The 27768-nt window shown below is 43.5% G+C and overlaps 1 protein-coding gene across 3 annotated transcripts in view; it reads right to left on the bottom strand.

The window, feature by feature from the left end:
* Nucleotides 1–943: 943 nt before the first annotated feature.
* The window catches only part of CYFIP2 (cytoplasmic FMR1 interacting protein 2), a 133686-nt gene continuing 106861 nt past the window's right edge, over nt 944–27768 (bottom strand). Inside the window, exons 27-31 of one of the 3 annotated variants that reach the window (XM_010363413.2) lie at nt 13897–13969; nt 13200–13294; nt 7078–7316; nt 5839–5986; nt 944–3703 (exon numbers count right to left, since the gene is read on the bottom strand). In XM_010363413.2, coding sequence (XP_010361715.1) covers nt 3536–3703; nt 5839–5986; nt 7078–7316; nt 13200–13294; nt 13897–13969 — 723 coding nt within the window. In that variant the 3' untranslated portion in view covers nt 944–3535. The remainder of the gene's footprint in view (nt 3704–5838; nt 5987–7077; nt 7317–13199; nt 13295–13896; nt 13970–27768) is intronic. The other 2 variants (XM_030926905.1, XM_030926906.1) reach the window with 2 other exon arrangements.

The raw sequence follows: 27768 nt of genomic DNA, 5'->3' as shown, positions 1-27768 counted from the left end.
TTTGGAGGGGCGAGGGGCAGAAGGATATGGCTTGGCTGTGTCCCCATCCAAATCTCAACTTGTATTTCCCAGAATTCCCATGTGTTGTGGGAGGGACCCGGGGGGAGGTAACTGAATCATAGGGAGAACCCATCTTTCCTGTGTTATTCTCGTGATAGTGAATAAGTCTTATGAGATCTGATGGGTTTATTAGGGGTTTCTGCTTTAGCTTCTTCCTTTTCTCTTGCTGCTGCCATGTAAGAAGTGCCTTTCCCCTCCTGCCATGATTCTGAGGCCTCCCCAGCCATGTCCAACTGTAAGTACAATTAAACCTCTTTCTTCCCAGTCTTGGATATGTGTTTATCAGTAGTGTGAAAACAGACTAATAAAACCATCTAGGAGATAGGTTGTTAATCCAGACTGATAAGGTTCTGCAGGACTCCTCAGAGTCTTTCGGATCTTCATGGGGAAAAGAGCATGAAGTGTTTCCCAAATTTATCTTCTTTGGAACCCTTTTTTCACTGAGTATCTCAAGACTAACAGTATTCCCACTACACTAGCTCAAATATGACTCGTTGTGATGGCAATTTTATGAGGTGATGACATAGGTTGAGAAAGATGTTGTGTGAAGTAGACCTCTCACAGTGCACCAGTGGGAAATTACCTAGAATCAGGATATCAGAGCTAGAAAAGATCATCTTGTCCAACTTGACAGAAGAGGAAACAGCCCTAGGACTCATCTTAGTGGATGACCTTTAGGAAAGCTGGTGCTATGTGAAATGTGAGGCTCAATTTTTAAAGATGTAATTCCCCATGTGGGAAAACAAGCAAAGCCATTAGTTTAGTGTGCAGTAACCTATATTTTTCTTTCATTCTCTTTTAGGTTGTTTGCTTAGTAATTAGTTTTATTATGGCCTTCTACAGGTCAATGAGGATTAGAATAGGACCAGGAATCAAGACCAAGTTGCTGGTTTTACTAGTTTGGAAGCAGTTTTAATGAAGATGGAAATGTTTATCAACTCAACACAGGTACCCCCAAAATACAAATCAAAATATCATCTTCAGCTGCATAGCAAATATGATTTAAGAATTTAACATCATTATTTGATCACAAGCGTAAATATAAGTCACCATAAATAAATGTAAATTCATTGTACAAAAATTCCCAACAATTCTTAATACAAATATGGTACATTTGACAGTTTCTGAAACAGATTTTTTTTTTAAAACTTTTTAAAACCTAAGCTTTATATTTTCCTGGTCATTAGACACACACAAAATAAAAAATCAAAAGAGGCTTGGGCAGTAATGCCAGGGAGGAAAGAAGATTAAACTCATTGGGTGTTAGGAAATCAGTGCCACTGGCAAGCCAGGGAAATAAATCTTTCTGCTGAAAGGGAAGACCTCAATCTACTGGGATCAAGTCTCCTGAAGGTAATATGACTTGGCCCAGAGGGTCAAATTTAGGGATATAAATGTGGGGTGAGAGAGGTGGGTTATTGAAATAGAAATCTTATCAAATAGGTAAGTCAAATCTCCACGAAGTCGTGGTCAGGGATTTGGATGAAACTCTAGCCATCTATCAGCTACAGAGAGCCAGATACCAATCTCAGACAGGACTAAAGATGTAGAAGGATCTGGAACTTTGACATTTTATATGTTTTGAAAGCATGTTCTCTGCCATGTGGGGTAATGTATCTCTTTTGCCTCTGGAACATATCTGTGGTCATCAAGAGGGAAAAGTCAAATCAGAATAGAAGGTGGTACCTCCCAGAGAGGAGGATCTGCCAGTTTCTACTTGGAATCTCCCCCCTTCTCTCTTCCCTGTATGTATTTTCTTTCATGGCTTAGTGGTAGCTCAAAGCTCAAGGTGACCAGAATGATTCCCTTACAGCAGTGGTTCCCAAACATTGATGTGCAACAGAATAACTTGAGTAGCTTGTAGAAAGGGCAGATTTCCTGGCCCTATTCCCAGAGATCCAGAATTAGTAGGTTTGAGGTGGGGTCCAGGAATCTGCACTCAAATGTGCTACTCTCAGGATCTGACCTAAGGGGCCTTTCATGTGGCCCCACCTTTCGTCACTGGAGGACATAAGTGCATCACGCAAACCTCTTGCTGTGGGCACTTCCTTTGGGGTTAAAAATGGGACCATTTGATTAAGGCAACCATTTCTAACCATCTTACTTCCCTGGGCTGGAGAAATATCAAATGTCACATTTGATGTTCTTAAAAAACCTCAGGGCCACAGATTTGCTTTGACAATGACATGCTCTGTAACAAGAAATTTAGATCCTAAAGGCTTTTATCTTTCTCAATGGTCTCATCACACTCGGTGGGAGATTTTGCAGAAGACTTTTGCTTGGTCTAGAAAATGGAAGTAAATGTTACCCCTGGGAGGGAAGTCACACCCCAAAGTCTAACTTAAGGAATGTAAAGAGAACAGCAAGTTGAGAGTAAAAGCTAAAATGTTCCAAGAATCTTTCAGCTTCTAGGACAATGGAAGTTCTGATTCCCTAAAAGAAGACTTCTTTGGGGGCAGGGGGCATATCTTGGTATTAAAAGCTCATTGACAATTATTAATACTCCTCCTCACCTCTGTGTTTCTAAGACTTTTTGGGCCTCTGTGGAAATAACCCCATAATATTTTATTTCTTGTGGAAATGTTCCTTGATAAGCATTTCTGTGCCAAGAAGTGGCCCATAATTTGGTCTCTGGCTAATGCTGTAGACAGTGCTATGACTGATTTGTTCAAAGCTGCTTCCCCTATGTGGCCCAATGCTAAGCCTTTCCCGTAGGAATAAGGGAACCATCTCACCATCAAGCAGCTGAGATGGCCTGAAAGCATCCTGTTTGGACTAGGACATTCTGGCTGTGTTCATACATACCGCTTCCCCACAGCAGGCCTGACCAGTCTCCTACCCCACCTGCATGGAGTGCGATATAGCTGTGAATGCTTTTTGGACCTCTCTCTAGGACTTCCCTGAGAGAAGGGAGTTGGAATGGGGCTTTGGGAAGCCTATGTGGTAGAATCCCTGGTACCCAGAGTGGGAGAAGTTGCCACTCAGGGTACTGCATAGAGAGAACCAGGAGAGATGAAGTAGTAAGCTGAGGCATGCCCTTCTGGCCAGGCTGGCATCTCTGGGCATGGCCACATCTGTGTTCACAGTCTGAGACTTGAGTCCTGGGGTCACGCATGGGCACTGGGTAGGAGGTGTCGGTCTTGGGAAGCAACCACAGATGGGTGGGACGATGGGATGGAGAAAGGGTGAAACTAGGAGTTCTTAATATAGTTCAGCAGGGAGAAAAGAAAAAGCACACACTGCCCTGTTTCCTTTTTTTTTTTTTTTTCATTTATGCTATGAAGAAACCAGCATGGAGATGTCATGGGAGAGCATGCACAGGCCCCGCCCTAGGGAGTGGTGATGTGTTTGGGGAGGTGCTTGTTTCCAGGTCCATCCCACACGTTGTCCAGTTGGATCCTGTGGCAGGCTGGCTGTGGCTTTCTCTCTCCTACTTCTCTTCCTTCTCCAGAAAAGGGTCTGCAGGACCTACTGCTTAACAAGTGGTGGCCAAGGACTGGTGGATGGGCGGCTGGAAGCAGCGCACATGCTCCACAGTGGAACTGTCTGTCTCCACAGACTTCATGTACTTGTTCAGGATGGCAAAAACCTCATTGTTCAAGATCTGGTACTTCCTGATCCGGTCGGCCATTTTCTTTAGGGGCTACAGAAGGAAGGGGATGTTCAAGTTAGGGCAGGACAAAGGTGGGGGTGGAAAGAGGGAGTAACAGGAGAAGTCAGTGAGGTACAGTGTCCCCTGCATCAGTGATCATGTCACCTTAAAGTCCTTTTATGGAATCCCCTGGATCTGACAATCAAGTGTTAACTGGACCCATAAAAACCCTCTCCAAGTTTTAAAGCAACCTACAGAGCTACAATAATCAACAGTGTGGCACTGGCATAAAGGTAGACATACAGATGAATAAAACAGAATAGAGAGCCCAGAAATACACTACTACACATATGATCAAATGATTTTCAACAAGGGTGCCAAGACTGTTCGATGGGAGAAACAGCCTTTTCAACAAAAGGTGCGGGGAAAAATGGATACCCACATGAAAAATAACACTGGACCCTTACCTTATACCATATACAAAAAATTAACTCCGAATGGATCAGAGACCTAGCCATGAGAGTTAAAACTGAAATTCTTAGAACACAGGGGAAAATTTTTATGATATTGGATTTGGTAATAATATCTTGGGATATGACATCAAAAGCAAAGGCAAAGGGTTGCATTGAAAACTTTCGTGCACCAAAGAGACACCATCAGAATGAAAAGGCAACCCATAAAATAGAAAATAATCACGAATCAGATCTGATAAGTAGTATCTAGAATACGTAAAGAACTTGAACTCAACAAAAATGACTCAATTAAAAAAATGGACAAAGGACTTGAATAGGCATTTTTCCACAGAAGATATACAAATGGCCAATAACACATGAATACAGCACTCAGCATTGACAGCCATTAGGGAAATTCAAATCAAAACCATAACAAGATAACTTTTTCACCCATCAGGATGACTACTGAAGAGTAAGTGCTGATGAGGATGTGGAGAAATTGGAACTCTTGTGTACTGCTGGTGGGAATGTAAAATTGAGCAAACACTATGGAAAACAGAATGGCAGTTTCTAAAAAAATGAAACATAGAATTACCATACGATCCAGCAATTCCACTTCTGGGTATATACTCAAAAGAATAGAAAGCAGAAATTTGTAGAGTTATTTGTACACCCATGTTTCATAGTAGCCAAAATTAACCATTTTCAAAAATAGCCAAAAGGTGACAGCAACCTGAGTGGACAAACACAACATGGTCTATATACACAATGAAATATTATACAGCCATAAAAAGGATGGAAATTTGAACACACACTACAACATGGATGAACCTTGAGGATATGCTAACTAAAATAAGCCAGTCACGAAAAGACAAATACTGTATGATTCTACTTATATGAGGTACCTAGAGTAGTCGAATGCATAGAGAAAGTAGAATGATGGTTACCAGGGGCTAGGGAGAAGATGGGGGGTTATTTTTTAATGGGCCCAGAGTTTCAGTTAGGGAAAATGAAAAATCTCTGGAGAGGGATGGTGGGAATGGTTGTACAATACTTAAGTGTACTTCATGCTACTGAATCATATACTGAAAATTACCATTGAAACTTTTATGTGTATTTTTTTAAAGCCCTTTGCGAGGTGGCTCCTACCTCTCTCTCTTCTCACTGGGTCCCCGAGACCCACCCTTCGATCCGCCTTCGTGCCTCAGTGCCTCTGCTGTCACCGTTGCTCTGTCTGGAGCATCCTTCCTGCCCCATACCACCTTCGCTGCTTGGTTCTTTGCTGCAGGCCATTCTGGACTCAGCCCAGACACAGCCTCCCTCTCCTGGGAAGCTCTCTCTGCCCGCAGCCTGGTTTAAGGATCCTTCTCTCCCTTCCCACAGCAGCCTAGCTAACCCCATGCCAGTACCTATCCTATCCAGGCGCCCACACAACTCTGGTATTTGGTGAATATTTGTACAGGTGAGAAACTGGTAGCAGAGTCTGATTGGGACGGGGGAGATGCACTCCCGGTGTGGAGCCCAGCCCTGCCCTTCGGGGTGAACTGATTCATGGCAGTAGGTGATGAGTGGGTGACTCATGGCTTCCTCTAAGCAGGTCCCCGGCCTGTAGTATCTTTGTACTTGCCGTGTGGGGAGCTGGCCTTCACAAGCAGCTCCTCCTCTGCTTTTCTGGTGAAAGCCTGGTTGTCAGCCCAGCCCCACCTCCCAGGCCTCGGCCACTAGCCTGCTTACCACATTCTTAATGATTTCATCCTTCCCGTCCTGCCTCTGCACTTTTAGCAGGTGGTAACAGAAGTCGAACAGGTCGAAGCGACGCTGCTGGCCCAGCAGGACGATGATAGAGCAACCAGCCCAGTTCAAGCCATCGCCGAAACACTGCCTAGGAGCAGGGGGAGGAAGCAGCTGGAGAGAGAGGTGGCGGAGGAGGGCAGGGAGGGAGGGAGCCTCATCTTGGGCCAGGAGTACAGCTATTAAGCAGGCCTGTCTTTGGGCCAAGTCTCTTAATCTATAAAATGGGTACAAAGGAAGCTGTGAGGGTGGGTTCATTAGTTGCAGTGATGGTAGTTATGTCATAAGTCCTTCCGGCCACAAAGAGGTGTCAGCCTCTTTGCATCACTAACATTAAAAAACAAAACAAAACAAAAAACAGCTCTTAAGAAGCTCTGAATTTGTAAGGAAAAATCCACCCAGCCCTTGAGATGTATGTGGCTGATTACTCTGTGCAGGTCAAAGGAGAATCTCTCTTGACTCTAAAGTAGCTGAAGGAACACCCAGGGGGTGAGGGGCCATTTCAAACCAGTAGGCCAACTGGCCAGAAGCAGGCTGAGAGGGAAGGGAAACGCCATGGTGGGCAGATGCTGCTGGGGTCGAGGCTGAGTCCTTTTGGTTCTGACAAAGCTCTGACTGCAGGCCCCCAACTCTCAAGAGACCTGGGCAATTTGGATGGCAGTAGAGTCATCCTTCAGCTGTCTCTTCCTCAAGCAGCAGCCCAACCCGGGCAGGTGCCCCCAGTTCCCCATCACGGCACTGGAAGCCTGCAGGCCAGCACTGCTCTGAGACAGCTTCACCAACACCACTTTCTTGGGGAAGCCTCCTCTCCCCACACCTTCTTCCTAGAGCTCTTGGCTGCTGGAGGGGAGGCCTTGTCTGCCTTTCCACTCTGTCCTCGGTATGTAGCTAGGTGAGTGCAGTAAGAACTAGCTCTGCTGTCTGCTCTAAGGACTCCTAAAGGCTCCTCATTGTCTAGTGGTACAGTGTAGTGGGGGTGAGGCAGGCAGTGAGGGTCTTACTATCAAACCCTTACTGGGCTCTTTCTTGCCCATGCAGTCAGCTCAACACACTCAACAAAGTAGTTGTTGGTCAACCACCCCTACCCCCTGCCCACGTTTCTGGCTGAACTCTGGCAGCCCCATGACCTGCAGGAGCACAGGCAGACTGGGGGTAACCCTGCTCTCTTTAACGGGTACTCACTCAGCTGTGAACTCGTTGGTTCCCACAGGGATGCAGTAGACGAACTGCATGGCGCTCCACAGCCGGTGGAACTCCACACACTCATCGACGTGCATGACGCCATTGGTGGGCGGCGGGCCCCGCCAGATGGGGTCCTGCAGGTAGCTCCGAATGCGGGTCAGGATGACCTCGAACATGGACAGGCCACAGCACAGCCGCTCCTTGGTCAGAAGGTCACCCTCGCGAGCGATGGCAATTTGCTGGAAATGGAAGGGCACATACACCTTCTATCCACATCTTAGAGCCCATCTGCTACCTCCCATCAGAGATTCCCAAACTGTGAAGCTGGCTGCACCTGGAATGAATTCACCAGAACTGGTCTTGTTCAGAGCAGGGCACAAACTTGATGATCCTGAATGCAACAGCAGGGAAGTTTCACGGTAAGTCTTACTGGTGTTAAGTAAAATCCAGGCACAATCAGTAGCGGATTAATTTTTAAAATTATGATTTACCCATGTCATGAATGGTGGATAGCCATTGAAAAGACTGACATTATACTACTAGTAGTACTACTGCTTCTACTATAACTACTACTAGCTTATGCTTTCTGAGTGTGGGTAGTAAAGCATAAGGCCCTGTTCTAAGCACTTGATATGTACTGACTCCACTCCATCCCGTGAGGTAGATGCCATTACTGTCCCCATTTCACAGATGAAGAAACTAAGGTTCAGAGAGGCAGCCAGTGAGTGTCAAAGCTCACATTTGACCCAGTGGTCTAGCTCTATTGGTTAAGTTGTAAAGTAAAGAGAGTAAATTGCAGAAACGAATGTATACTACAATTCTACTTAAAAACATCGACAATGTACAATCGCACAGATGAAAGTATGTGTGATGTGTGTACGTGTAAAGCATATTTTAGAAGGACTAACATCAGTTGTGGGAACAGATGGGCTTGGAGAAGTGAGTGGGATTGTCACTCTTGACTTTAAATACTTCTGTACAGTTGAATGTGCTACAATGAGCATATGTTACGTTTAAAACTTGCCCATGATTTCAGATAATTATTTCCTCTAGAAGTGCTTCTTTGGCAGTTACAAATGACCGCTATTAATAATGTAAACTGGCCTTTCATCTGGGTTCTGGCTACTGCACATCTAATAAGCAACTGGCTAGACAGGCTAGATGTCAAACACATTACTACACACGTTATGAGTCAAAACATGTAGGGATAGAGGTCCTGAAAGCTATCTGCAAAGTAAGGTAAATGTTAAAATCGGAGGTTAAAGTAAGGTCTCCAAATCTGTGAACAAAGCTAAAAAAGGCTTCTGACTCTGAGAGATCCACAGGGGACTCATGGGATCAGCTCCCCAGTGGGAGGTTTCCCCAAGGAGCCATTTTACAGGGTGGCTGGGAGGCACCTGCCTGACCTTCCCCGGAAGCTCCCTCCCTGGAGGCCCCCAGGAAGAGGGTGACCTTTAAGTGAACCCATGAAGGGAAGGAAATCAGGAAACACCAAGGCAGGAGTCTGTTATAAATGTGGACCATGAGTGTAGTTGTCATGACAACTACGAACTGAAAGAAATCTAGGAAAAAGATGAATTGGAGAAGCAGTTTGCCGATGTGTGTTTTAAACACGAAGGAGAGGGAACCCTGATTCCCAGTGACTCATCTTGATTTCATTGGCAGGAACAGCTTGGGAGCCGAGGGAGAGTCGCTGAGATTGCCACAGTTAGCTAGAAATATCTCTTGTGTTAAAAAAAAAAAAAAAAAAAAAAAAAAAAAAAAAAAAAAAAAAAATCCTGAGCCTGTGTTTGAGTCTGTTTGTATTCTCTTTAGTTGTTCTTACTCTGTTCTATTTGGCCCCAGAAAGAGCTCCCCATTTCAGAAAGAGAGTCTAGTACAGGAGAGATGCTCAGTAAATAAAAGACCCTGATTTGTACTCAAGTCGTGAATATTCTTTTGCCAGTTAATGCATACAGAGTTCTGGTTTACTAATTAATCGACTGTGCATTTGGTTAATTTGAATCAGTCCTCAGGGTCAGACAGTCCTGGAAGGGGGAATAGAAAAATTGGCAACTGAGGTTATAAATCTGCGGACAGACTTTGAACCCACTACAGCCAATGAAAAGGGCCTTGACTGCCACAGGAGCTTTCTCCCTTTCCTTTGAAAAGCGTTTGTTCTTTCCTGGTGACCTAGTGGTTAGGAAAAAAAAAAAAAAAGTTCTAAGGAAATAAAAATATTTCATAAATCTCATTACCCAGAGATGAGCATTCTTAAAATATGTATGATTTGTTTAGGTATGTGAATGTATACATGTATAGTTAACAATTTCAGTCATATTGCATGTTGTTTTTTTTCTTAATATATCAGTAACTTTAACTCATTTCCTTCAATATTTCGAAGGAATGGCTACATTTAATGGCCATCGACATAATTCATTTAGTCTCATATACTCAGGTTATCTTAAATTGTTAACAAACTCAAAATTACGAACAATTCTAAAGACACCATCCTTTTTTTTTTTTTTTTTTTAAATCTTCGAGACAGAGTCTCACTCTGCTGCCCAGGGCAGAGTGCAGTGGTGCAATCTGGGCAACCTCCACCTCCCGGGTTCAAGTGATTTTCCTGCCTCAGCCTCCTGAGTATCTGGGATCACAGGCATGGGCCACCATGCCCGGCTAATTTTTGTATTTTTAGTAGAGATGGAGTTTCACTATGGTGGCCAGACTGGTCTCAAACTCCTGACCTCAGGTGATCCACCCACCTTGGCCTCCCAAAGTGCTGGGATTCCAGGTGTGAGCCACCAGGCCCAGCCCACCATCCTTATACATAACATCCTGTGAGCTGTGAATGAGCATTTTGTTAGGATGAATATTTACTAACTGAAGGGTCAATGAGTATAAATATTTTAAAAGGCATCTGCTATACAGTGGCAAACTACTGTTAAGGAAAGTTGATCCGTGTGCATTCACCTGTGTGAAGCCTGTTCCTTGTACCCTCATGAATACTCCTGTATCCCAGACTGGGCAACATGGTGACACCTCATCTCTATAAAAATAAAAAAATTATCCAGATATAGTGTTGTGTGCCTGTCATCCCAGCTTCCCAGGAGGCTGAGGCAGGAAGATTGCTTGAGCCTGGGAGGCTGAGGCTGCAGTGAGCTATGATTGTGCCACTGCACTCCAGCTTGGGTGACAGGCAAAGACCCTGTCATCATCATCATCATCATCATAAGAATCCTAATAATATTCCATTCAGAAATAGTCTTTGTCAACTTGAGATGAAAAATTTTACCTCATTCTTTGAATGTGCATTTCATTGATTACTGGTAAGGCCAGATACTTTTCCGTGTGTGTTAACACTGTATTGTTTTATGTTGTGAATTTTCTTTCATGTCGTCTTTTGATATGTGTGTCATTTTCTCTTTGCTTTGAAAACGTGCTTTATAGATCACTTCCTGCAAATACCCTCAGTTTGCAGTTTGGTGTTATGTCGGGAGGGGAGTGTTGAACATAGCTTTTATCCATTTCTTTTCTATTCCCCTCAGTGGGGAGTTTTTCTCTTTCTGCCCTTATGTGAGTTTAACAAGGGGATAGAGAAAACATTTGTGAAGCTGTGCCGAAATAATCTCAATATTCCTTCTCTACAACTTTGAGAAGGAATATATAACAATATTCCTTCTCAAAAAACTCGATGTTTTTTGAATTCTTATGCTTCTATTATTTGCTCATCATAACAATCAAGAAAGTCAGGTAAAGCAGCTATGATCTCATTACATAGATGGTAAAATAAAGATTGAGAAAAATGGCTTGCACTAGATAATTTAGGGGTGGAGTTGGGACAAGGATCCCTGTCTTTTAACCTCCCCAGCCCCAAGTTTTTCTTCCATGATAGTGTGGGGCAACAAACCAGGCCACTTCAATTTGTCTCAAACAAATGCAAAGAATGCAATACTGCTCAAGCTTCCTGGCTTTAAATATGTTGCAGACTTCCTCTGTCACCTCCTAGATATCTTACGAGTACCCTGTGCCCAAACCATCTCGGAAGTTAATATTTTGTTAACTTTTCTTTGGTTCATGGAATGACTAAGTTTTGGACTATTTCTTGAGGAATGGGGGACTTAGAAAACTAGCACTTCCTGTCTCACAGAATGTCTAGGCTTTTGTTTGTTAAACACTCAGCATTTGATAGACTGAGATTTCTATCAGTCCCAAGGAAATGGTGTTCACCAGAACAGGGAAGGAATTCAGTCCTCTAAGTGGAAACATATGCCAGACTTCGGAGTGAGAGGCGGGATGCCTGCGAGAGGCGGATGCCTGCGAGAGGCGGATGCCTGCAGGATGACAGCAGCAGTGGGGAGCAGACACATTCACATGTCACTTACTGGGTTTTCTCCCTAAAAGGAAATCACTGGAGAGGATCTCCTCTGTTTAGCCTCTGCAGGCCAAAAAAGAGAATGTGTGTGCTCTATAGTATCTGAGTTCTCTCTGTGGTGAGTTAAAGAACCCAACCACCATTAGCTGCTTTTTTTTTTTTTTTTTTTTTTTTTTTTGAGATGGAGTCTCGCTCTGTTGCCCAGGCTAGAGTGCAGTGGCACGATCTCAGCTAACTGCAACCTCTGCCTCCCGGGTTCAAGCGATTCTCCTGCCTCAGCCTCCCAAGTAGCTGGGATTACAAGTGCCTGCCACCGTGCCCGGCTAATTTTTGTATTTTTGGTAGAGTTGGGGTTTCACCATGTTGGCCAGGCTGGTCTTGAACTCCTGACCCGAGGTGATCTGCCTGCTTCGGCCTCCCAAAGTGCTAGGATTACAGGTGTGAGCCACTGCGCCTGGCCCCACCATTAGCTTTTAATCACCATTTTCAGAAGGAGGTTGGTGGCATGTGGAGGCTGGGCTGGGTGGCTTCCTCAGTGTGACGTTTGTGCAGATGAGGCTCTGCATTGTGCTCCAAAAATACTTACCATGTTTTGCCAGAAGAGAGGCCACCTTCTGCCCTCTGTTGAGGATTTGAGTCCTTCTGCCCTTGGTGAGAACACCAGAGAGGACCGCCGGAATGCAAGTTCAACAGCGAATTTCAATCCTAAATCTCTTAAACAGTTGGCATTAGCTTGTCTCACTAGAATACCCTGTTTCTCTTCTTCCTGAATTCTTCCCCTGCCTGCGCCCATAAAACGTGAAGCTTGCTTAAATCAACTTGAAATGTGACAGCACAAGCCTTTTGTTTCTCCGCTTTCCCCCCATGTCTCTTTCTTCCTGCTCCCTGCATAATCTGAATTCTCTGAAGGCAGGGGTCCTGTCTTACTCATCCTGATGTTCATCGTGACTAGTACTGGTTTTTAACAATTACAGAATAACATATATATAAGCTCATTCACCTTTATTAGAACACTACAGAAAAGGCTGAAGTCTTCTTTCTCTCCCACTCTATTCTATCTCATCTCTCTTCAGAGGTTGCCACCATGATAAACTAGGTAGACATCATTCCAGACATTTTCAGAAGAGTTTTACATGGTTTTGTTGTGTGCATTTAAAAGAATGCATCATCCTGCGTGAACTGTAGTGCAACTTGCTTCATCCAATCGACTGTGCTTATGATCTATCCACACTGATGCCTCAAGATCTAATTTTGCCTTTTCATTATGTATTAAGTACATACAAGTAATATGCAATAACTTAGCATTTTATTTAATCAATGCTTTACTATTAGATGTTTGGGTTGTTTCTAGTTTTTGCTTTAACAAACAATGTTACATAAGCATGTAGTGTTCCTTTAAGTGTTTCTTTAGCAAAAATATCCAGAAGTGAACTGCTGGCTCACAGAGTATGTGGAGTTTTAACTTTTAGAGACAAAGTAACAGATTCTTGATATCTAGCAGGGACACAGCAGATACTTGTTTAAATAAGCAGACGACTTGTTGGCAAGATATATGATACAAGGTATGGAAGAAACACTCAGGCCTGAGAGTCAGCAAATCTCATTCCAGACCTGCTGCTGCTATTAATATTAACCAGTTTTGGGGTATTGGACATTCTCTTCCCTTCTCTAAGCCTCAGTTTTCTGACCTGTACAGCGAGGGGGTTTGGTTGAATGCTTTCAAGTTCCTGTCAGTGATCAGAGCCCATTCATCATATAAGATTGGTACCTGAGGGGTCCCCAGCCGCTCGATCAGAGGGACCAGGTGGAGTGGGGCATACTTGGCTTCCAGACGTTTCATCCGGACCTCCAGGCGCTCCCCTTCTGCAAAAGGAGTCACAGAGCAGAAAATGAGACTCAGGGCACATGGGGCAACCGGGGAAGGAAAAACTCTCAAAGGACCTGATGATGTATCTGCATTCCAAAAATGGGATGGAGTGTGTGGCACTGCTCTCCTTTGTTCTGGAAAGTGTGAGTAGTGTTTACAAGGAAAAATGTTCTATGATTTGTCCAACAATGGAATCTTCTGCCTTCTAGAATATCTCTAGTTTAGTGGTTTAATATATTAATATATATATTTAAATTCCAAGCCTAGATTCCACTATACTAGAGATATTTTAGGAGGAACAAGGGACAGGGCCTGGAGTGTCATTTCTGTAATCTTACAAGGAATTTGTTGAAGAATTAGAATGAATGACAGAATCAAAGATAACAGGTTTCAGAGTCTGTCTGGTCGGTCATGTGGTCAGTAGGTTCAATGCAGGTGGCTGGGTTCATCTTCCAATTCGTGATTCTGTGGTTATTCAATAGGTGTCCAAAGCTTTAACCTTCCCCCTTGCTGACTAGATCTGAGTTGACTGGGATTAGGAAGTGAAAATAAGGTTCAAACGCTGGTCGGCTATTCAGCTGCTGTAGTGGTTTCTTACCTTTGATGTAGACTCTAGGCAAGATGTTTTGGAAGGGTGCAGCATGCAGCAAATCGCAGACCTCCTCCTGAGACTGCAGAGATGTGGGTAAAGAAAGAGAAAGCAATTTTCATTTTAAACAAGGAAGATTTTTCATTCTTAAAAACCTGAGCACTGGAGTTAGCTAGACCTGGGTTCAAATCCTGGCTCTTCTCACTGTGACCTTGGGCAAATTCCTTAGCCTCTCTAAGTCTGTATCTATCTGCAAAATGAGGATGAGAACAGTACCTATTTTAATGGGTTGTGAGGATCAAAGGAGAAAATGCATAACCTTGTGGCATAGTCACAGGTACATAATGAGAGCTCAATACATTTTTACTATAATCTTATAAGGAATTTGTTGAATTAGGATGGATTACACAGAATCAAGCAGATGATGGGTCTTAGTCTGTGTCTGTTTGGTTGTGAGGTCTGTAGGCTCAAGGCAGGTGGCCAGGTCAGTCTTCAGTCTACAAATCTAGGATGACTCTGTGTAAAGGCCTATGTCTGACTGGTTTTCTGCACACCAGACATCAACTAACAAGAAAAGAGGGACGAGAACCCATGCCAGATTGGTTTCTATGGTGACTTGTTATGTGTAAAGCTAAACTTAAAAGCAAACACACAATGGTTGGAGGGGAAGCTTGGTTAGGGCAAGACGGGAGAGAGGGTCTCATGGGCTTACTGTCCTGGGACAAGCTCACAATACCTGGACTTCAGAACAAAGGGGAGGGAAGGAGTCTGGAGAAGCCATCCTCTACTGGGGTTTGCTTTCTCTTCAACTCTGGGCATTTGGATTAGGTAGGATCCAGGCTCCATTTCAAACTTTGACACTTGGGGATTCTAAGCATCTGAGAAAATCAAGATTGCAGGTGTCCTTGCCTTCCTCTACCCCAGGCATGGATGGAACACCACCAATCCAGGACTCTGAAAGGCCAGTTGTTCAAGAGGGGAACCCCAACTCCTGTTTAACTGCAGATCAGTCCTTGAAATGAGGCTACCAGAGGAAGAACACTCTGCAGTCCCTTCACAGGAGCCTGATCTGTCATTCTCAGTTTCTTATCCAGAGGGGAAACTTTCCCCTCAACTTTTTTTTTTTTTTTTTTTTTTTGGTGAAACAGAGTCTCATTCTGTTGCCCAGACTTGGCTCACTGCAGCCTCTGCCTCTTGGATTCAAGCGATTACTCCTGCCTCAGCCTCCTGAGTAGCTGGGACTACAGGTGCTCGCCTTCATGCCTGGCTAATTTTTGTATTTTTAGTAGAGATGGGATTTTGCCATGTTGGCCAGGCTGGTCTCAAACTCCTGACCTCAGGTGATCTGCCTGCCTTGGCCTCCCCAAGTGCTGGGATTACAGGTGTGAGCCACCGTGCATGGCCCTTTCCTCCTTTTTTAAGTGAGGTGTTTGTTTCTCTCCTTTCTAGTAAATCTCACAACCTGGTCTTCATTGCTATGTCTAAGCTTAGATTCTTTGATTCATTATATAACCTGAAAACTTTGCTTATTGATCATTCAGGCTAATCTTTCACATTCACATGGTGGATTACACTGGATGATTTTTGAATGATGAATCAGCCTTGCATAGCCGAAATAAACAAACTCGATTATGATATATTGTCCTTTTGATGTATTGCTCGATTTTATTTGCTAACATTTTGTTGAGAATTTTTGCTCTGTATTCATGAGGGATACTGATTTGTAGTTTTATTTTCAAATGCCTTAGGTTTTGGTATTAGGGTAATGTTGACCTCAGAAGATGGGGAGAGTTCCCCTTTTGCATTTTTTGGAGATAAAACCCTCTTTCCAAAATTATAACAGGGGAAATTATGACAGTAAAAGAAATCAGACCTAACGAACCTCATTTTGCTTCTAACCTTGAAGCTGTTCTTGTTCATTCCTGGGCATAGGCCGAACTAACTTGGGGAAGGAATTCAGTTCATGGTTTGTCTCTGAAACAAAATTGATCATAGCCCTATCCTGAAAAGACCCCCTTCTTGCCTGAGGACCAGTCCGCCTTTGCAGGACTAACAAATTAGCTACAAGATTAGAAATTACAGTTTAGGGGTCATGCAGCCTCTGGCTTCAAGAGTCTGAAACGCCCCAATAGCCCCTAGGGATAACAATCACTATTATAAAACCTAAGATCAGTGCTTGAGATATTTTGCAGACCTTGCACTCTAGTGGATCAACTGACACCATCCAGATTGGTAATCTGGCTCAATGAGTTCTGCCATCTCACCCAGGAATAGAAAACAGCAAGAGAAACTCACCTCGACCCTCTATGATTCCATCTCCAGCACTCCACACTAAGCTCCTACCTGTCAAATTATCTTTAAAAACTGATTCCCGAATGCTCGAGGAGACTAATTTTAGTAATAATGAAAATAATGAAACTCCAGTCTCCTGCACAGCCGGCTCTGTATGCATTACTCTTTGTCCATTGCAATTCCCCTGTCTGGATAAATGGGCTCTCTGGGCAGTGGGCAAGGTGAACCCGCTGGGCAGTTACAGAGGAGATCTTGTAGAATTGGTACTATTTCCTCCTTAAATGTTTGATGGAATTCACAAGTGAAACTATCAGCGTCTGGTGTGGGTTTTTTGCTTTTGTTTGTTTTTTTTTTTAGACGAGGTCTTGCTTCCTCGCCCGGGCTGGAATGCAATAGTGTAATCATAGCTCACTATCCTTGACCTTCTGGGTTCAGGTGATCCTCCCATTTCAGCCTCCTGAATAGCTGGGACTACAGGTATGTGCCACCAACCTGGCTAATTGTTTTTGTAGAGACAGGGTTAGGAGTTTTCTTTGTTGGAATTTTTTTTTTTTTTTATAAGTAGGAATGATACCTCTTTGATAGATACAGTACTATTCAGCTTATCAATTTTTCTTAAGTCAGTTTTGGCGGTTTGTGTCTCTTAAGGAATTAGCTCCTTTCATTTAAGTTTAATTTATGGGTATATTACATATTTGTCTTTAGAACATTTTTATTGTCCTTTTAATTTTTGTGGGTTCTGTAGTAATGTCCCTCTTTCATTCCTGGTCATTTGTGTCTTCTTTTTTTTTCTTGGCTAGAGGTTTATCATGAACACATGAAAAAATCATGTGTTAATGATTTTTTTTCTCCTCATAAAACCAGTTTTTAGTTTCAATATTACTGGTTTCTTTTTTCTTTTTTTTGTTTTGAGACAAGGTCTCATTCTGTTGCCCAGGCTGGAGTGCAGTGGCATGAACATGACTCACTGCAACCTCAGCCTCCCAGGACTCAGTTGATCCTTCCACCTCAGTCTTCCAAGTAGCTGGGACTATAGGTACACACCACCACACCCAGCTAAGTTTTGTATCTTTTGTAGAGATGGGGGTCTCACCATGTTGCCCAGGCTGGTCTTGAACTCCTGGGCTCAAACTGTCTGCCTGCCTTTGCCTCTCAAAAGTGCTGGGATTACAGGCATGAGCCACCGCACCCAGCCTCAATGTTACTGGTTTCTGTTCCTTACTAATTCATATCTTTTCTTCTGTCTGCATTAAGTTTAATTTGCTCTTATTTCTCTAGTTTCTTATTTTTTAAATAATTGAAATAAAGAATAGGGATGGGGAGTCTCACTGTGTTGGTCTCAAACTCCTGGGCTCAAGCAATCCTCCTGCCTTGACCTCCCAAAGTGCTGGGATTATAGGCACATGCCACTGCACCTGGCCATTGCTCTAGTTTCTTAAAGTGGAGGCCTAGATTACTGATTTGATACCTTTATTCTTTGCTAATAGAACATTCAGAGTATTCTTCCATAACTCCAGCAATCAAGAGTTCATTTCTTCTGGAGGCAGCCCAATCCACTTTTGAACAACTCTTAATGGTTAGAAAGTTTAGTTGGGTATTGAGCCAAGGCTGCTTCCCAATAATTTCCACTCTAGATCCTTGTTCTGTTCTTTAGAGTATCACTGAATGTATTTTTCAAGCTAGTATCTTTAGCTCTTTTATCTCTATTCTTCCCCTCAGGGTCAGGCACTTTGTAAGAGTTTTCTACATCTCTCTCCATTTCCTAGTCTTCAGGTCCTTCCTCAGCAAACAGAAATATCATGCCTAGTCATACCATGCCATGACAATGTCTCTAGCAGAGATTACTAAGGACTGCACTGTCACCAAGTTCAATGCATACCTTTCAGTCTTCATCCTATGTGGTATCTCTAAAGTATTAGGCACTGTCCTCCTCCGCTCCTATGACGAGGTGTGCCTTTGCACCATTTTGGCTTCTCCTTTTTAGCATCTTTGCAGATTTTATCTCTGATCATCCCTTAAATGTTTTTTTTTTTTTTTTTTCTTATTCTATTGTCCTGGTTTATCTCATCTACTCCCATGACCTGAAACACCATTCACTGTCCACTATTAATCAAGCCTGTGTTTTCATCCAGACTTTTCTCCAAAGCTCTGGACCTGGATATCCAACTCATTGCTGGATGTTCCCACTTGAATATTCCATAGCTCAATGTTTCTAAAGCTGACCACCTTCTCCCCCTTATCACCTGGTGTTCCTTGCTCACAGAATGGCACAATCAACTCATCTGCCCAGGCCTAAACCCTGGGGTGCATCTTCTCTCTTTTTCCTATGAAGACCAATTAGTCTTTGTCCTGCTGATTCTCATGTATGATTCTTTGCATGTTTCTCCACACCAACCACTACAACACTAAGAGCTAACAACCCCCCATAAGGGTAGGGATGGCATCTCTATTTCTGCCTCTCATCTCCAGTCCCCTGCATATATTAGTTTCTCAATAATTTATTAAATGTCTACACATTTGTTACTCTATAAATGTTTCTTACATGAGTAAATAAATTTGTCTACATGACAGTCCTCCAAGTATGAGAATGCTACTATTACATCCATTCATTCATCCAACAAATATTTATTGAGCACCAGGCACTGTTGCAGGCTTTGCAGATATGATGCTGAACAAGTTAGACTAGATCTTTGCCCTCACAGAATTTATGTTCTAGTTGACAGAGACAGATAAAAACAAGTAAACAAATCAGAAAATTTCAGGGTAATATGCTAGGCAGTGACAGGTTTGGGAAGGGACTACTACAAGGTAGTTAGAAAGGATCTTTTTGGCCAGGCGCGGTGGCTCAAGCCTGTAATCCCAGCACTTTGGGAGGCCGAGACGGGCGGATCACGAGGTCAGGAGATCGAGACCATCCTGGCTAACACGGTGAAACCCCGTCTCTACTAAAAAATACAAAAAACTAGCTGGGCGAGGTGGCGGGCGCCTGTAGTCCCAGCTACTCCAGAGGCTGAGGCAGGAGAATGGCGTAAACCCGAGAGGAGGAGCTTGCAGTGAGCTGAGATCCAGCCACTGCACTCCAGCTTGAGTGACAGAGCCAGACCCCGTCTCAAAAAAAAAAAAAAAAAAAGGATCTTTTTGGCCAGGTGTGGTGGCTCACGCCTGTAAGCACTTTGGGAGGCTGAGGTGGGATGAATGCCTGAGCTCAGGAGTTGGAGACCACCCTGGGGCCGACAGGGTGAAACCCCGTCTCTACTAAAATACAAAAAATTAGCCGAGCTTGGTGGTGCATGCCTATAATCCCAGCTCCTTGGGAGGCTGAGGTAGAATTGCTTGAACCTGGGAGGTGGAAGTTGCAGTGAGCTGAGATTGCACCACTGCACTCCAGCCTGGGCCACAGAGCTAGACTCTCTCTCAAAACAAAAACAAAACCTTTTTTTTTTTTTTTTTTTTGAGAGATGTTTGAGTTGGTGACATATGAATAGAGAATGGAATGAGTTAGTGACATTTGATTAGAGAATGGAATGAAGCAAGGGATCTAGCCATGTAAATATGAGGTAAGGGTGGTCCAGTACAAAGGCCCTGGGGCAGGGAACGAGTTAGGGCGTAGTGTTGAAGAGACTCACAGTACATACGGCAGGAGGCCCTAAAGGTAGGGAGAGACCAGATCAGGTGGGGCCTCGTAGGCATGGGGCTAAGTGTGAATTTTAACTGTACCAAGGAGCTATTGAAGTTGTTCCCGAGGACTGGTATACATAGCCCCACTGCCAAGTGTTCTCATCTTTCACTTTTCCAAACATTTCAGTTGTTCCTAGAAATGTCTTATTACTGGAAGCTGGCCATTGCGTGAACTATCAACTTTCTGTTTTGTTAACATGTGTAAAGTGGTGTGGGCAGCCGTCTTAGGGGATAGAGGAAGGGGAAGAGAGCTCTGGTTCTCTGCAAGAGTAATGCTGCTGTTTTGTTCATTTACATGATGAGCTTCTTCAGATTTCTTTTGGGGAGACAGTGTTCCACTTACCCCCTTCAACGCCCCTGCCACCCCAATGCAAACTGAAACTGCAGGACCAGAGGTTCTTCGGGGGTGCTTCCTGCTGGCAAACTTCTGTGTGTGCTTTGTAATGTCATTTATCAATGAAGGTGAGAAACAGAAGGATGCGATTTCTTAAGGGATGGAAAAGCATTTGCCTGGAAGGTCCCAGGATTTGAGCTATGTAGCTATTTTCATGATGAGGTGGCTACACACTCTGCAACACCTTTTGTGGAAGGTGTTTGTTTGGCATTCAAGCTGAGATCATTGTGACTGATAAAAACATCCATTTTGGAGCACACAAAGGCCTGTGTAAGGGATACAAGCAAGCTTCCATTGTGGAAGCCCAGGCGAGGCTGACCTCCCTCTTGTCTGATCCTTATCTTAAAGGATCCACACTAGGCCATACAGTCTGCCTAGGAACCCATCAAGCCATGACCTGCTAGAAAGGCTCCTTGCTGTGGCCTGTGAAGACCACCCAGCCTTGGTTCTCTCTCCACTCAGCTCCCTCCTTCCCACTCCACTCTGACTGTTTCAGCCATAGGAGTTGTTATTCAAACATGCTGTCTGTGTGCCCATCACAGAATCTTCCCTGTCTCTGGAATGCTGTCTAATCCATCTCTTCTCCCTTACTCTCTTTGCTTAGCAAATTCTTGTTCTTTCAGATCGCAATTTAAGCATCGTTCCTTTTAGGAACACTTCCCTGACCCCAATGCCTCCCTGCTCATGTAGGTTCCTTTATTAAATGTCCTCAAACAACTGAGTTCTCTTCCTTTCCAGCATCTTAACTCAATCTATATTACACATTCCCATACGTGACTAGTTCATAAATGTCTACTCCCCCACCACTGAAATTTAACCTCCATGAAAGTAGAGACAATGTCTATCTTTGACCACATCTTATTCCCAATAGTGAGCACAGTGCCTAATATATAATAAATGCTCAATAACTATGTAGAATTAAAGTTGAAAAGTCCCAGCATGTAAGGAAGTTTAGCCTTAGAATACAATCTCTCTTATTTGGGGCCTATGTGTTTCTCCTTATTGTAATAACAAAGGGAGTATTATCTCTTCAATTTTACTGATTATGAAGTGGTTTTAAGAATTGTCCATGTAGTGGGATTTTCAGGTGTTTTTAATTTTCTTTCCCACTCTTTCCCCCTTTTTTTTTTCTACTTATATGCATTTACTAAGTTTTCTACATTGAACCTATATTACTTTAAAAAATTAACTTGAAAAAAAGAACCCTGAAAGCAACTACTTTTTCCCAACTTGAAAGTAAAGAGCTTTTGGAGTCTTGTTGCTGGAATCAGAGGGGAAAGGAAATGAAATCCTAGCATGCCACTTGATCCAGCAAAGAAAAATATTTGCATAGGGGCCAGGCACGGTGGCTCATGTCTGTCATCCCAGCACTTTGGAAGGCCAAGGTGGGTGGATCACCTGAGGTCAGGAGTTTGAGACCAGCTAGCCAACATGGTGAAATCCCGTCTGTACTAAAAATATAAAAATTAGCTGGGCATGGTGGCACATACCTGTAGTCCTAGCTACTTGGGAGGCTGAGGCAGGAGAACTGCTTGAACCTAGGAGGTGGAGGTTGCAGTGAGCCGAGACTGAGCCACTGTACTCCAGCCTGGGTGACAAAGTGAGACTCCGTCTCAAAAAAACAAAAAAGAAAAAATATTTGCATAGGTTTAATGAAAATAGTTTTTGTTTTAGGCTACACTTAAGGACATGACAGATGCAGAACAAAAGACAAGTATTATAAAAAATACAGTGGTGATGAAGTAAAAGTGAAGCTGACAAGAGGCAGGAAGTGGGAGTACCAGGGATGGTAATTTCCTTAGTCTTTTGTCTTTTCATGGAAAGGAGTCTATTAAATCATGTTAGCAAAAGCGGCAATAGAGGTATAAGTATATTATCTATGATTACAAGGGAAAACAACAGAAGCAGTAATATAATCAAATGTTGAGAGGGAGAGAGATAAATGAGATAAAATCTCATCTTTCCAAGTAGGGAGTCAGTATTGTCTAAAGTTGCTAATTAAGAAATAGGTTACCCTCATGAGCGTTATGGAGGTGACTGGAAGAACTGGAAACAGAAGCGATGAGGACAGGCTGCCCAGGGAATTGGGAATACAGGTGGGCAGAAGTGCAGTAGAGCCAAGTAGGATGTTTTTCTTTAAAAGCTCATCTGTAGTATTTGATTTGTTATAATGTACAATTAAGAACTTAATGGAATTAAGTTATAGTGTGCAATTAACAACTTGAACAAAATGAAGAGGCTAGATTAAATGGTCTCCAAGTCTTTAGAACCAAGAGTCTGTAAAATACAACCACTTTTGTCTTTAGAGAAGGAGAGGCAATGAACATTACTGAGCACTAACTAATGAGCTAGCTGCTTTATGTCAGTCGCCTGCTGTATGCTTCTGGACAGCCCTGTGAGATAGGGCTCACTGTCCCCATCCTGTGGAGTAAGGTGAACTTTCCTAACTAGGTCCCCACACAGATGCTTAAATAAGCAGTAAGGCTGACATTTAGATCCAGGGCCACTCCACTTTGACACACATTGTTTATCCATGGCAGCCAATGCAGCCAAAGTCTTGGGAAGCTTGACTTTCCCCCTTCATTATATATACATGTCATTAAATGGCAAAGTTACCAAAAATAGAAATAGAAAATCACTTAAAATCTTAACACCTAAGAAACTTCAGCCTCACTCATATCTGATAGGCTCATTTCATTTGTTGACTTATTAGGTTTTTGGTTATAGCAACTAACATTCTTTAAACTTAAACTGTGGTATATATGCAGTTTGAAGAAGAACAAGAGTCTGAGCTACCTTCTTCTGTGCAAAGAAATAGGAAATTACTGATACCTTTATTCCCAACTTCCAGAGGTAGCCTCGACCCTGAATTGGTTTAAATAATTTCTTGGCAGACAGACTACTTTTTATAAATCTGCTGATGTGTTTCCAAGTCTATAATTAGACCACTCACGTCAATTTGTACCCACAAATTCCTTCTTCCCTGACCCTCTTACCCCTACCCAAAGTTTTCTACCCAGTTTTATCCATCCCATAAATCCCCATTTAAGTTTTACCTTGTAGGAGTGTTCCAAGCCCCTCCAGTCCCCAGTGCCTTTGCTTTTTAAAAACTTACCAGAGCTCTTATTCATTCAGGGCTTCCACTAGGCCATCTGCAGATTGGGCTGTCTAATCTAGCCCAGGGTCCTGAAATCTGACCTTCTGATGGAGGACCAGGACATTGACCCACATCTCATGCAAACATTAAGAGAGAATCTTCTTGAGGGACCACCCGTGTGTAGGACCTGCACATTCTCTATATTTTTCTTGTTGGCCTGATATGCGAGGCCAGCAAGAACGTAGAGAACATGTGTATAATAGGATCTAGATACTCAACAAGGTGGTACCAAGTTCTGAAGACTTTCATTCTGACTTGAATAGAGCCTGAGCCAGAGATTAAGTAATTCTTCCATTTATATAGCAAACAATAAGCACAAGGCTTTCTGCAAGGTGCTGGAGTAGGTGAGGGAGACCAGATGCACAACGCTTACCAAGATGATGACAAAAGCAAGTAAATGGGCAATTCTAATAAGTGCTACAATTGGGGTGTGCCTGGGGTTTATGGGGATGCAAAGAGGAGCAACCAATTCAGACCTTTGGGGAGGATGATAGGGAAGGATTTCTGAAGAAGGACGCTAACTTGGAACCAGGGGTGAGTGATGGACAGCTAAGGGGGAATAGTACCTGCCAAGGCCTCAAAGCAAGAGGCAGGGCTGAGAGCCAAGGTAGGCTGAAGCTTTCAGTGCTGGAGGAAAGTGATATGAGACAGGAAGGAGGGGTGGGCAGGAGTGGTTTGGGAAGAATCTTCTAAGTCTCACTTAGATTTCTGGATATTATCCTGATGGTTTTCATCAGGGAAATGGCAGAGCTGCAGTTTCACCTTCTGGTTGCAAGGGAGAGAAAGGATTGGGGAGAGCAAAGCGGGTGTTGGAAGAGCCCAAGCAGGAGAAAGCAGGGCCAGGAGTAAGTGGCAAAGGAGACGGAAGGAAGTGAGCAGAGGCCACAGACCTGATGACTGGACATCAGGACAGGAGGAAAAGGACCCCTGCACAGGGCACCTGTATGATGACGGTGCCGTTCGTGGAGTGAGAGGACACAGTGAGGCTGCAGGCAGGAGGAAGCCAAGGTCAGATTCAGGCAAGGTAAATTTCTGATGTATGTGGACATGGAAAAGAAGATATCTAAAAGGCAACTGGATGTGAGGCCTGGGCCCTGAAGAGTCTGTGGAGTAGAGCTGAACTTGGAAGTCAGCATGGGATGGAGGCTGACCCCAGGGGAAAGGAACTGTGCTAGGTTTGCATGAGTGGGTGCTTCTCAGGGTGACCAAGACCCTTCCGGAGACTTGAGTTCTTCTGATTATATGAGACCCAAGAGAAAAAAAGCACAAAGTGCTCCTTGAGTTCAAGGGAAGACATAGATTCTGAACATTTCCATGTCTACTAGCATACAGCCTATGCAGGGATAAAAAGACACCTTTCAAGTCAGGAATAGGGAAGATGCCACTTCTCTGCATTTGCTGCTACCTCTTTATTCCTTTCTTTAGGTCACCAAATATCTATTGAGTGCTTGCTCTGTGATCTGGCAGACAACCCAAAGGCACAGAGATGAAGATGACACGCTCCATGGAGGCAGGGAGGGGCCTGGATGCTGCGGGAAACACTATAACAGGTAGAGCTCTCTATAAAAATGAGATTTCAATGAAGTTTACCATCTAGTGGAAAAGAGATCCAAGGATCCAAGGACCCCCATGACTGAGAAATAAAACAGAATCAACTGGGTTCAATAGGAGAAGCTGCTGACAAAGGGCTTTGGAGACTGAGAAAAGAGAGAAACACCATCAAGTTCCTCGCAGAGAAAGGCATTTGATAAAATGTGTGTTGATTAAAAGGACCAGCGGTTTGGGGAGGATGAGGAAATGATGGCTGTGAGATGGGCCTGAGAGGAGGGGCAGGGTTTTGAACTGTGAGGAAAGGTGCCATCCCATTCAGAAGGAGGATGAAATCAGGGATAAAATGAGGTGGCTGATACGAAAGGAGTAGGGCATCCTTGGCTTGGGCTTGTGAGGAGTGTGGGCCACAGTGCTATGGGCAGTCAGTGAGCCAGCCGCAGTCAGTTCTTACGCGGCTTAGAGAAAAAGCTGATTCAAGTCTCTTTGCTCATGGCAAGAGGAGGAAAGGGGGCTCTTGGTAACTGAGGACCTGCTTCTTAAGCATTGGAGACTTCGCATTCATTACCTCATTTAACACTAAGAACTCTGTGAGGTAGCTCCTTAGTCCCAGCACTTTTCAGGTGTGGAAACTAAGGCTTAGAGAAGGAGTGTCCCACGTTTTGGCTTCCCTGGGCCATACTGGAAGAAGAATTGTCTTGGGCCACACATAAAAATAAAATACACTAATGACAGCTGATGAGCTAAAAAAAAAAAAAAAAAAAAAAAAAAACCCAAAATCTCATAACGTTTTAAGAAAATTTATGAGTTTAGGTCAGGCTGCATTCAAAGTCGTCTTGGGGCGTGGATTGGACAAGCTAGGCTTAGAGAATATAACAGAGTCTCATAGCTATACAGTATAGAGGCAAGACTTGAACCCAAGATTTCTGAATTCAAAGATATATGGTTTCCAGTGGAGACCATGGAAATCAACCGGAAATCAGGCTGAGAGAGCCTCATGCAACTCACCCTGCCCTTCCCCTTGGTCTCATTCCGTGTAAGTCTCCAGACTTAATGACACCAGTTCTTTGATAGGTATGGTGTCTTCCTTTGGACACAGGCAGAGTATAAGTAAATAGAGTAATACTTCCTATTAAATGAAGAAATGGGTGATAAACCAGAGCTACGGCCTCTCAGGATTGTCTTACTGCCAAAGGCCTGCTCTCATCTCCAAGTGGCCATCCGGCCTACCAGGCAATCACCTTCTTTAATATCAACCTCGCTGTGTTCTACTTGCTGAGTCTTATAGTCCTAGATGAGACAAAGGCATGAGGATTCCTGGGTGCCTTTAACAAGTCTCAAGTTGGGAATACTGATTTTAAAACTCCAAGTGGTCACTTAGAATGTTCTGGGTAGTAAATGTCCCCAGCATGAGTTTCCGTTACCCATCATTAGGCAGCAGACTCTGTCCCCTAGAATGAGTCTCCTTCAGAACCATAATGGTGCTGGGAGGGAGAGGCTGGGCTTGCAATGCAGTCGATGCATCAGCAAAGACCCCAGGAACTAACTGTGTTTTTTACAAGTGACTGGAATGTGCAGTCAGCAAATTCACAGACTGGAAATAAAAATGAATTAAGTTCGCAATTTAACTGGAACAGAGACCCCCAGTCCTCCTTTCCCCATGCTGCCTTGAAAAAGGAAGAGCTGACTGGTGAGCCCTATCCAGTTAGTGTCCTGGGCTTTGCTGCATTGCCTTGCTGTACAGGACTGTGCATCTGACCAGGTGGAAGTGGGCATTTTGGGAGGAAGGCCGCTGCCCAGATACCAAAGCAGGACAAATGCCAGCACCTGGAATGCTGGAACAACGGGCAGTTTCCAGGGGTCTCAGATCATTGCTGCTTTTGCTGGGAGACAATGATACCGTCTTGTCAGGGTTTGTGCTTATTTTGGGGCGATGGGGGGAGTTTATCACCCAAGGCTGCTGGGTATCGTTTATGTAGCAAGTATAGTATCCAAGCGCATCACATCCTAGGGAATGCCAAGCACACTGCAGAAATCAGAGATTGTTTATAATCACTTTCTAGCAGATGTTATTCTTTAAAAATATATGTAAAAAGAAAGAAGTGAAATGTCTTGAGGAAGGATACCTTTTTATGATTTCCTGAAGGCAACATGTGTCCCAGTGATGGCCCTGGGGTCACCTCACATATCAACCACTATTGAGAGGCAGCAGTGGCTTTTGGAGAGGATTCTGACACCAATTCAGTGCAGCAGGATCGATCGACAGCTGTGGCGAACTCGAAGGGGGCAGTGGCATTCAAACTACAAATCTGCTGTTCCTGATTTCCAGTGACCATCATCATTAATAATCTAGTTACCTTACATGTGGTATTTGACTTGAAATTTGTCATTTTCTTCTGGGAGTGCACCAAATACTTAATTTAGCCCCTAGGCAAAGACTGTCCTCTGGAAAATTACTAACTTTAGATATATTTTAATGATTGCCACTCTAGCCTCTTTTTTTATTGGCTATCTTTATGTTCACTTTCAAAAAATTAGCAAATGCAGATAAATTTTTTAAAGGAGGAAAAAACGTATAACTCCACCACCCAGGAGTCACCACTGCTAATAGCCTTTTCCAGAGTTTGAACTGCCAAGTTCTTCTCTGCACATACCATTTCAGCATATATTTTAAAATAAGAACAGAATATACCTACTCTTCTGTAATCTATTTTTATAATTTAGTATATACTATTAGCATCTTCCCATGTGCAGTACAAAGCTTCTATCTGGATTTTTTGGGCCTATTTTTAGTTATCCTACATCCTTTTTA

The sequence above is a fragment of the Rhinopithecus roxellana genome, chromosome 3, assembly GCF_007565055.1.
Source record: "Rhinopithecus roxellana isolate Shanxi Qingling chromosome 3, ASM756505v1, whole genome shotgun sequence".
Taxonomy (NCBI): Eukaryota; Metazoa; Chordata; class Mammalia; order Primates; family Cercopithecidae; genus Rhinopithecus; species Rhinopithecus roxellana.
This window is presented reverse-complemented; position numbering and strand designations above follow the sequence as displayed.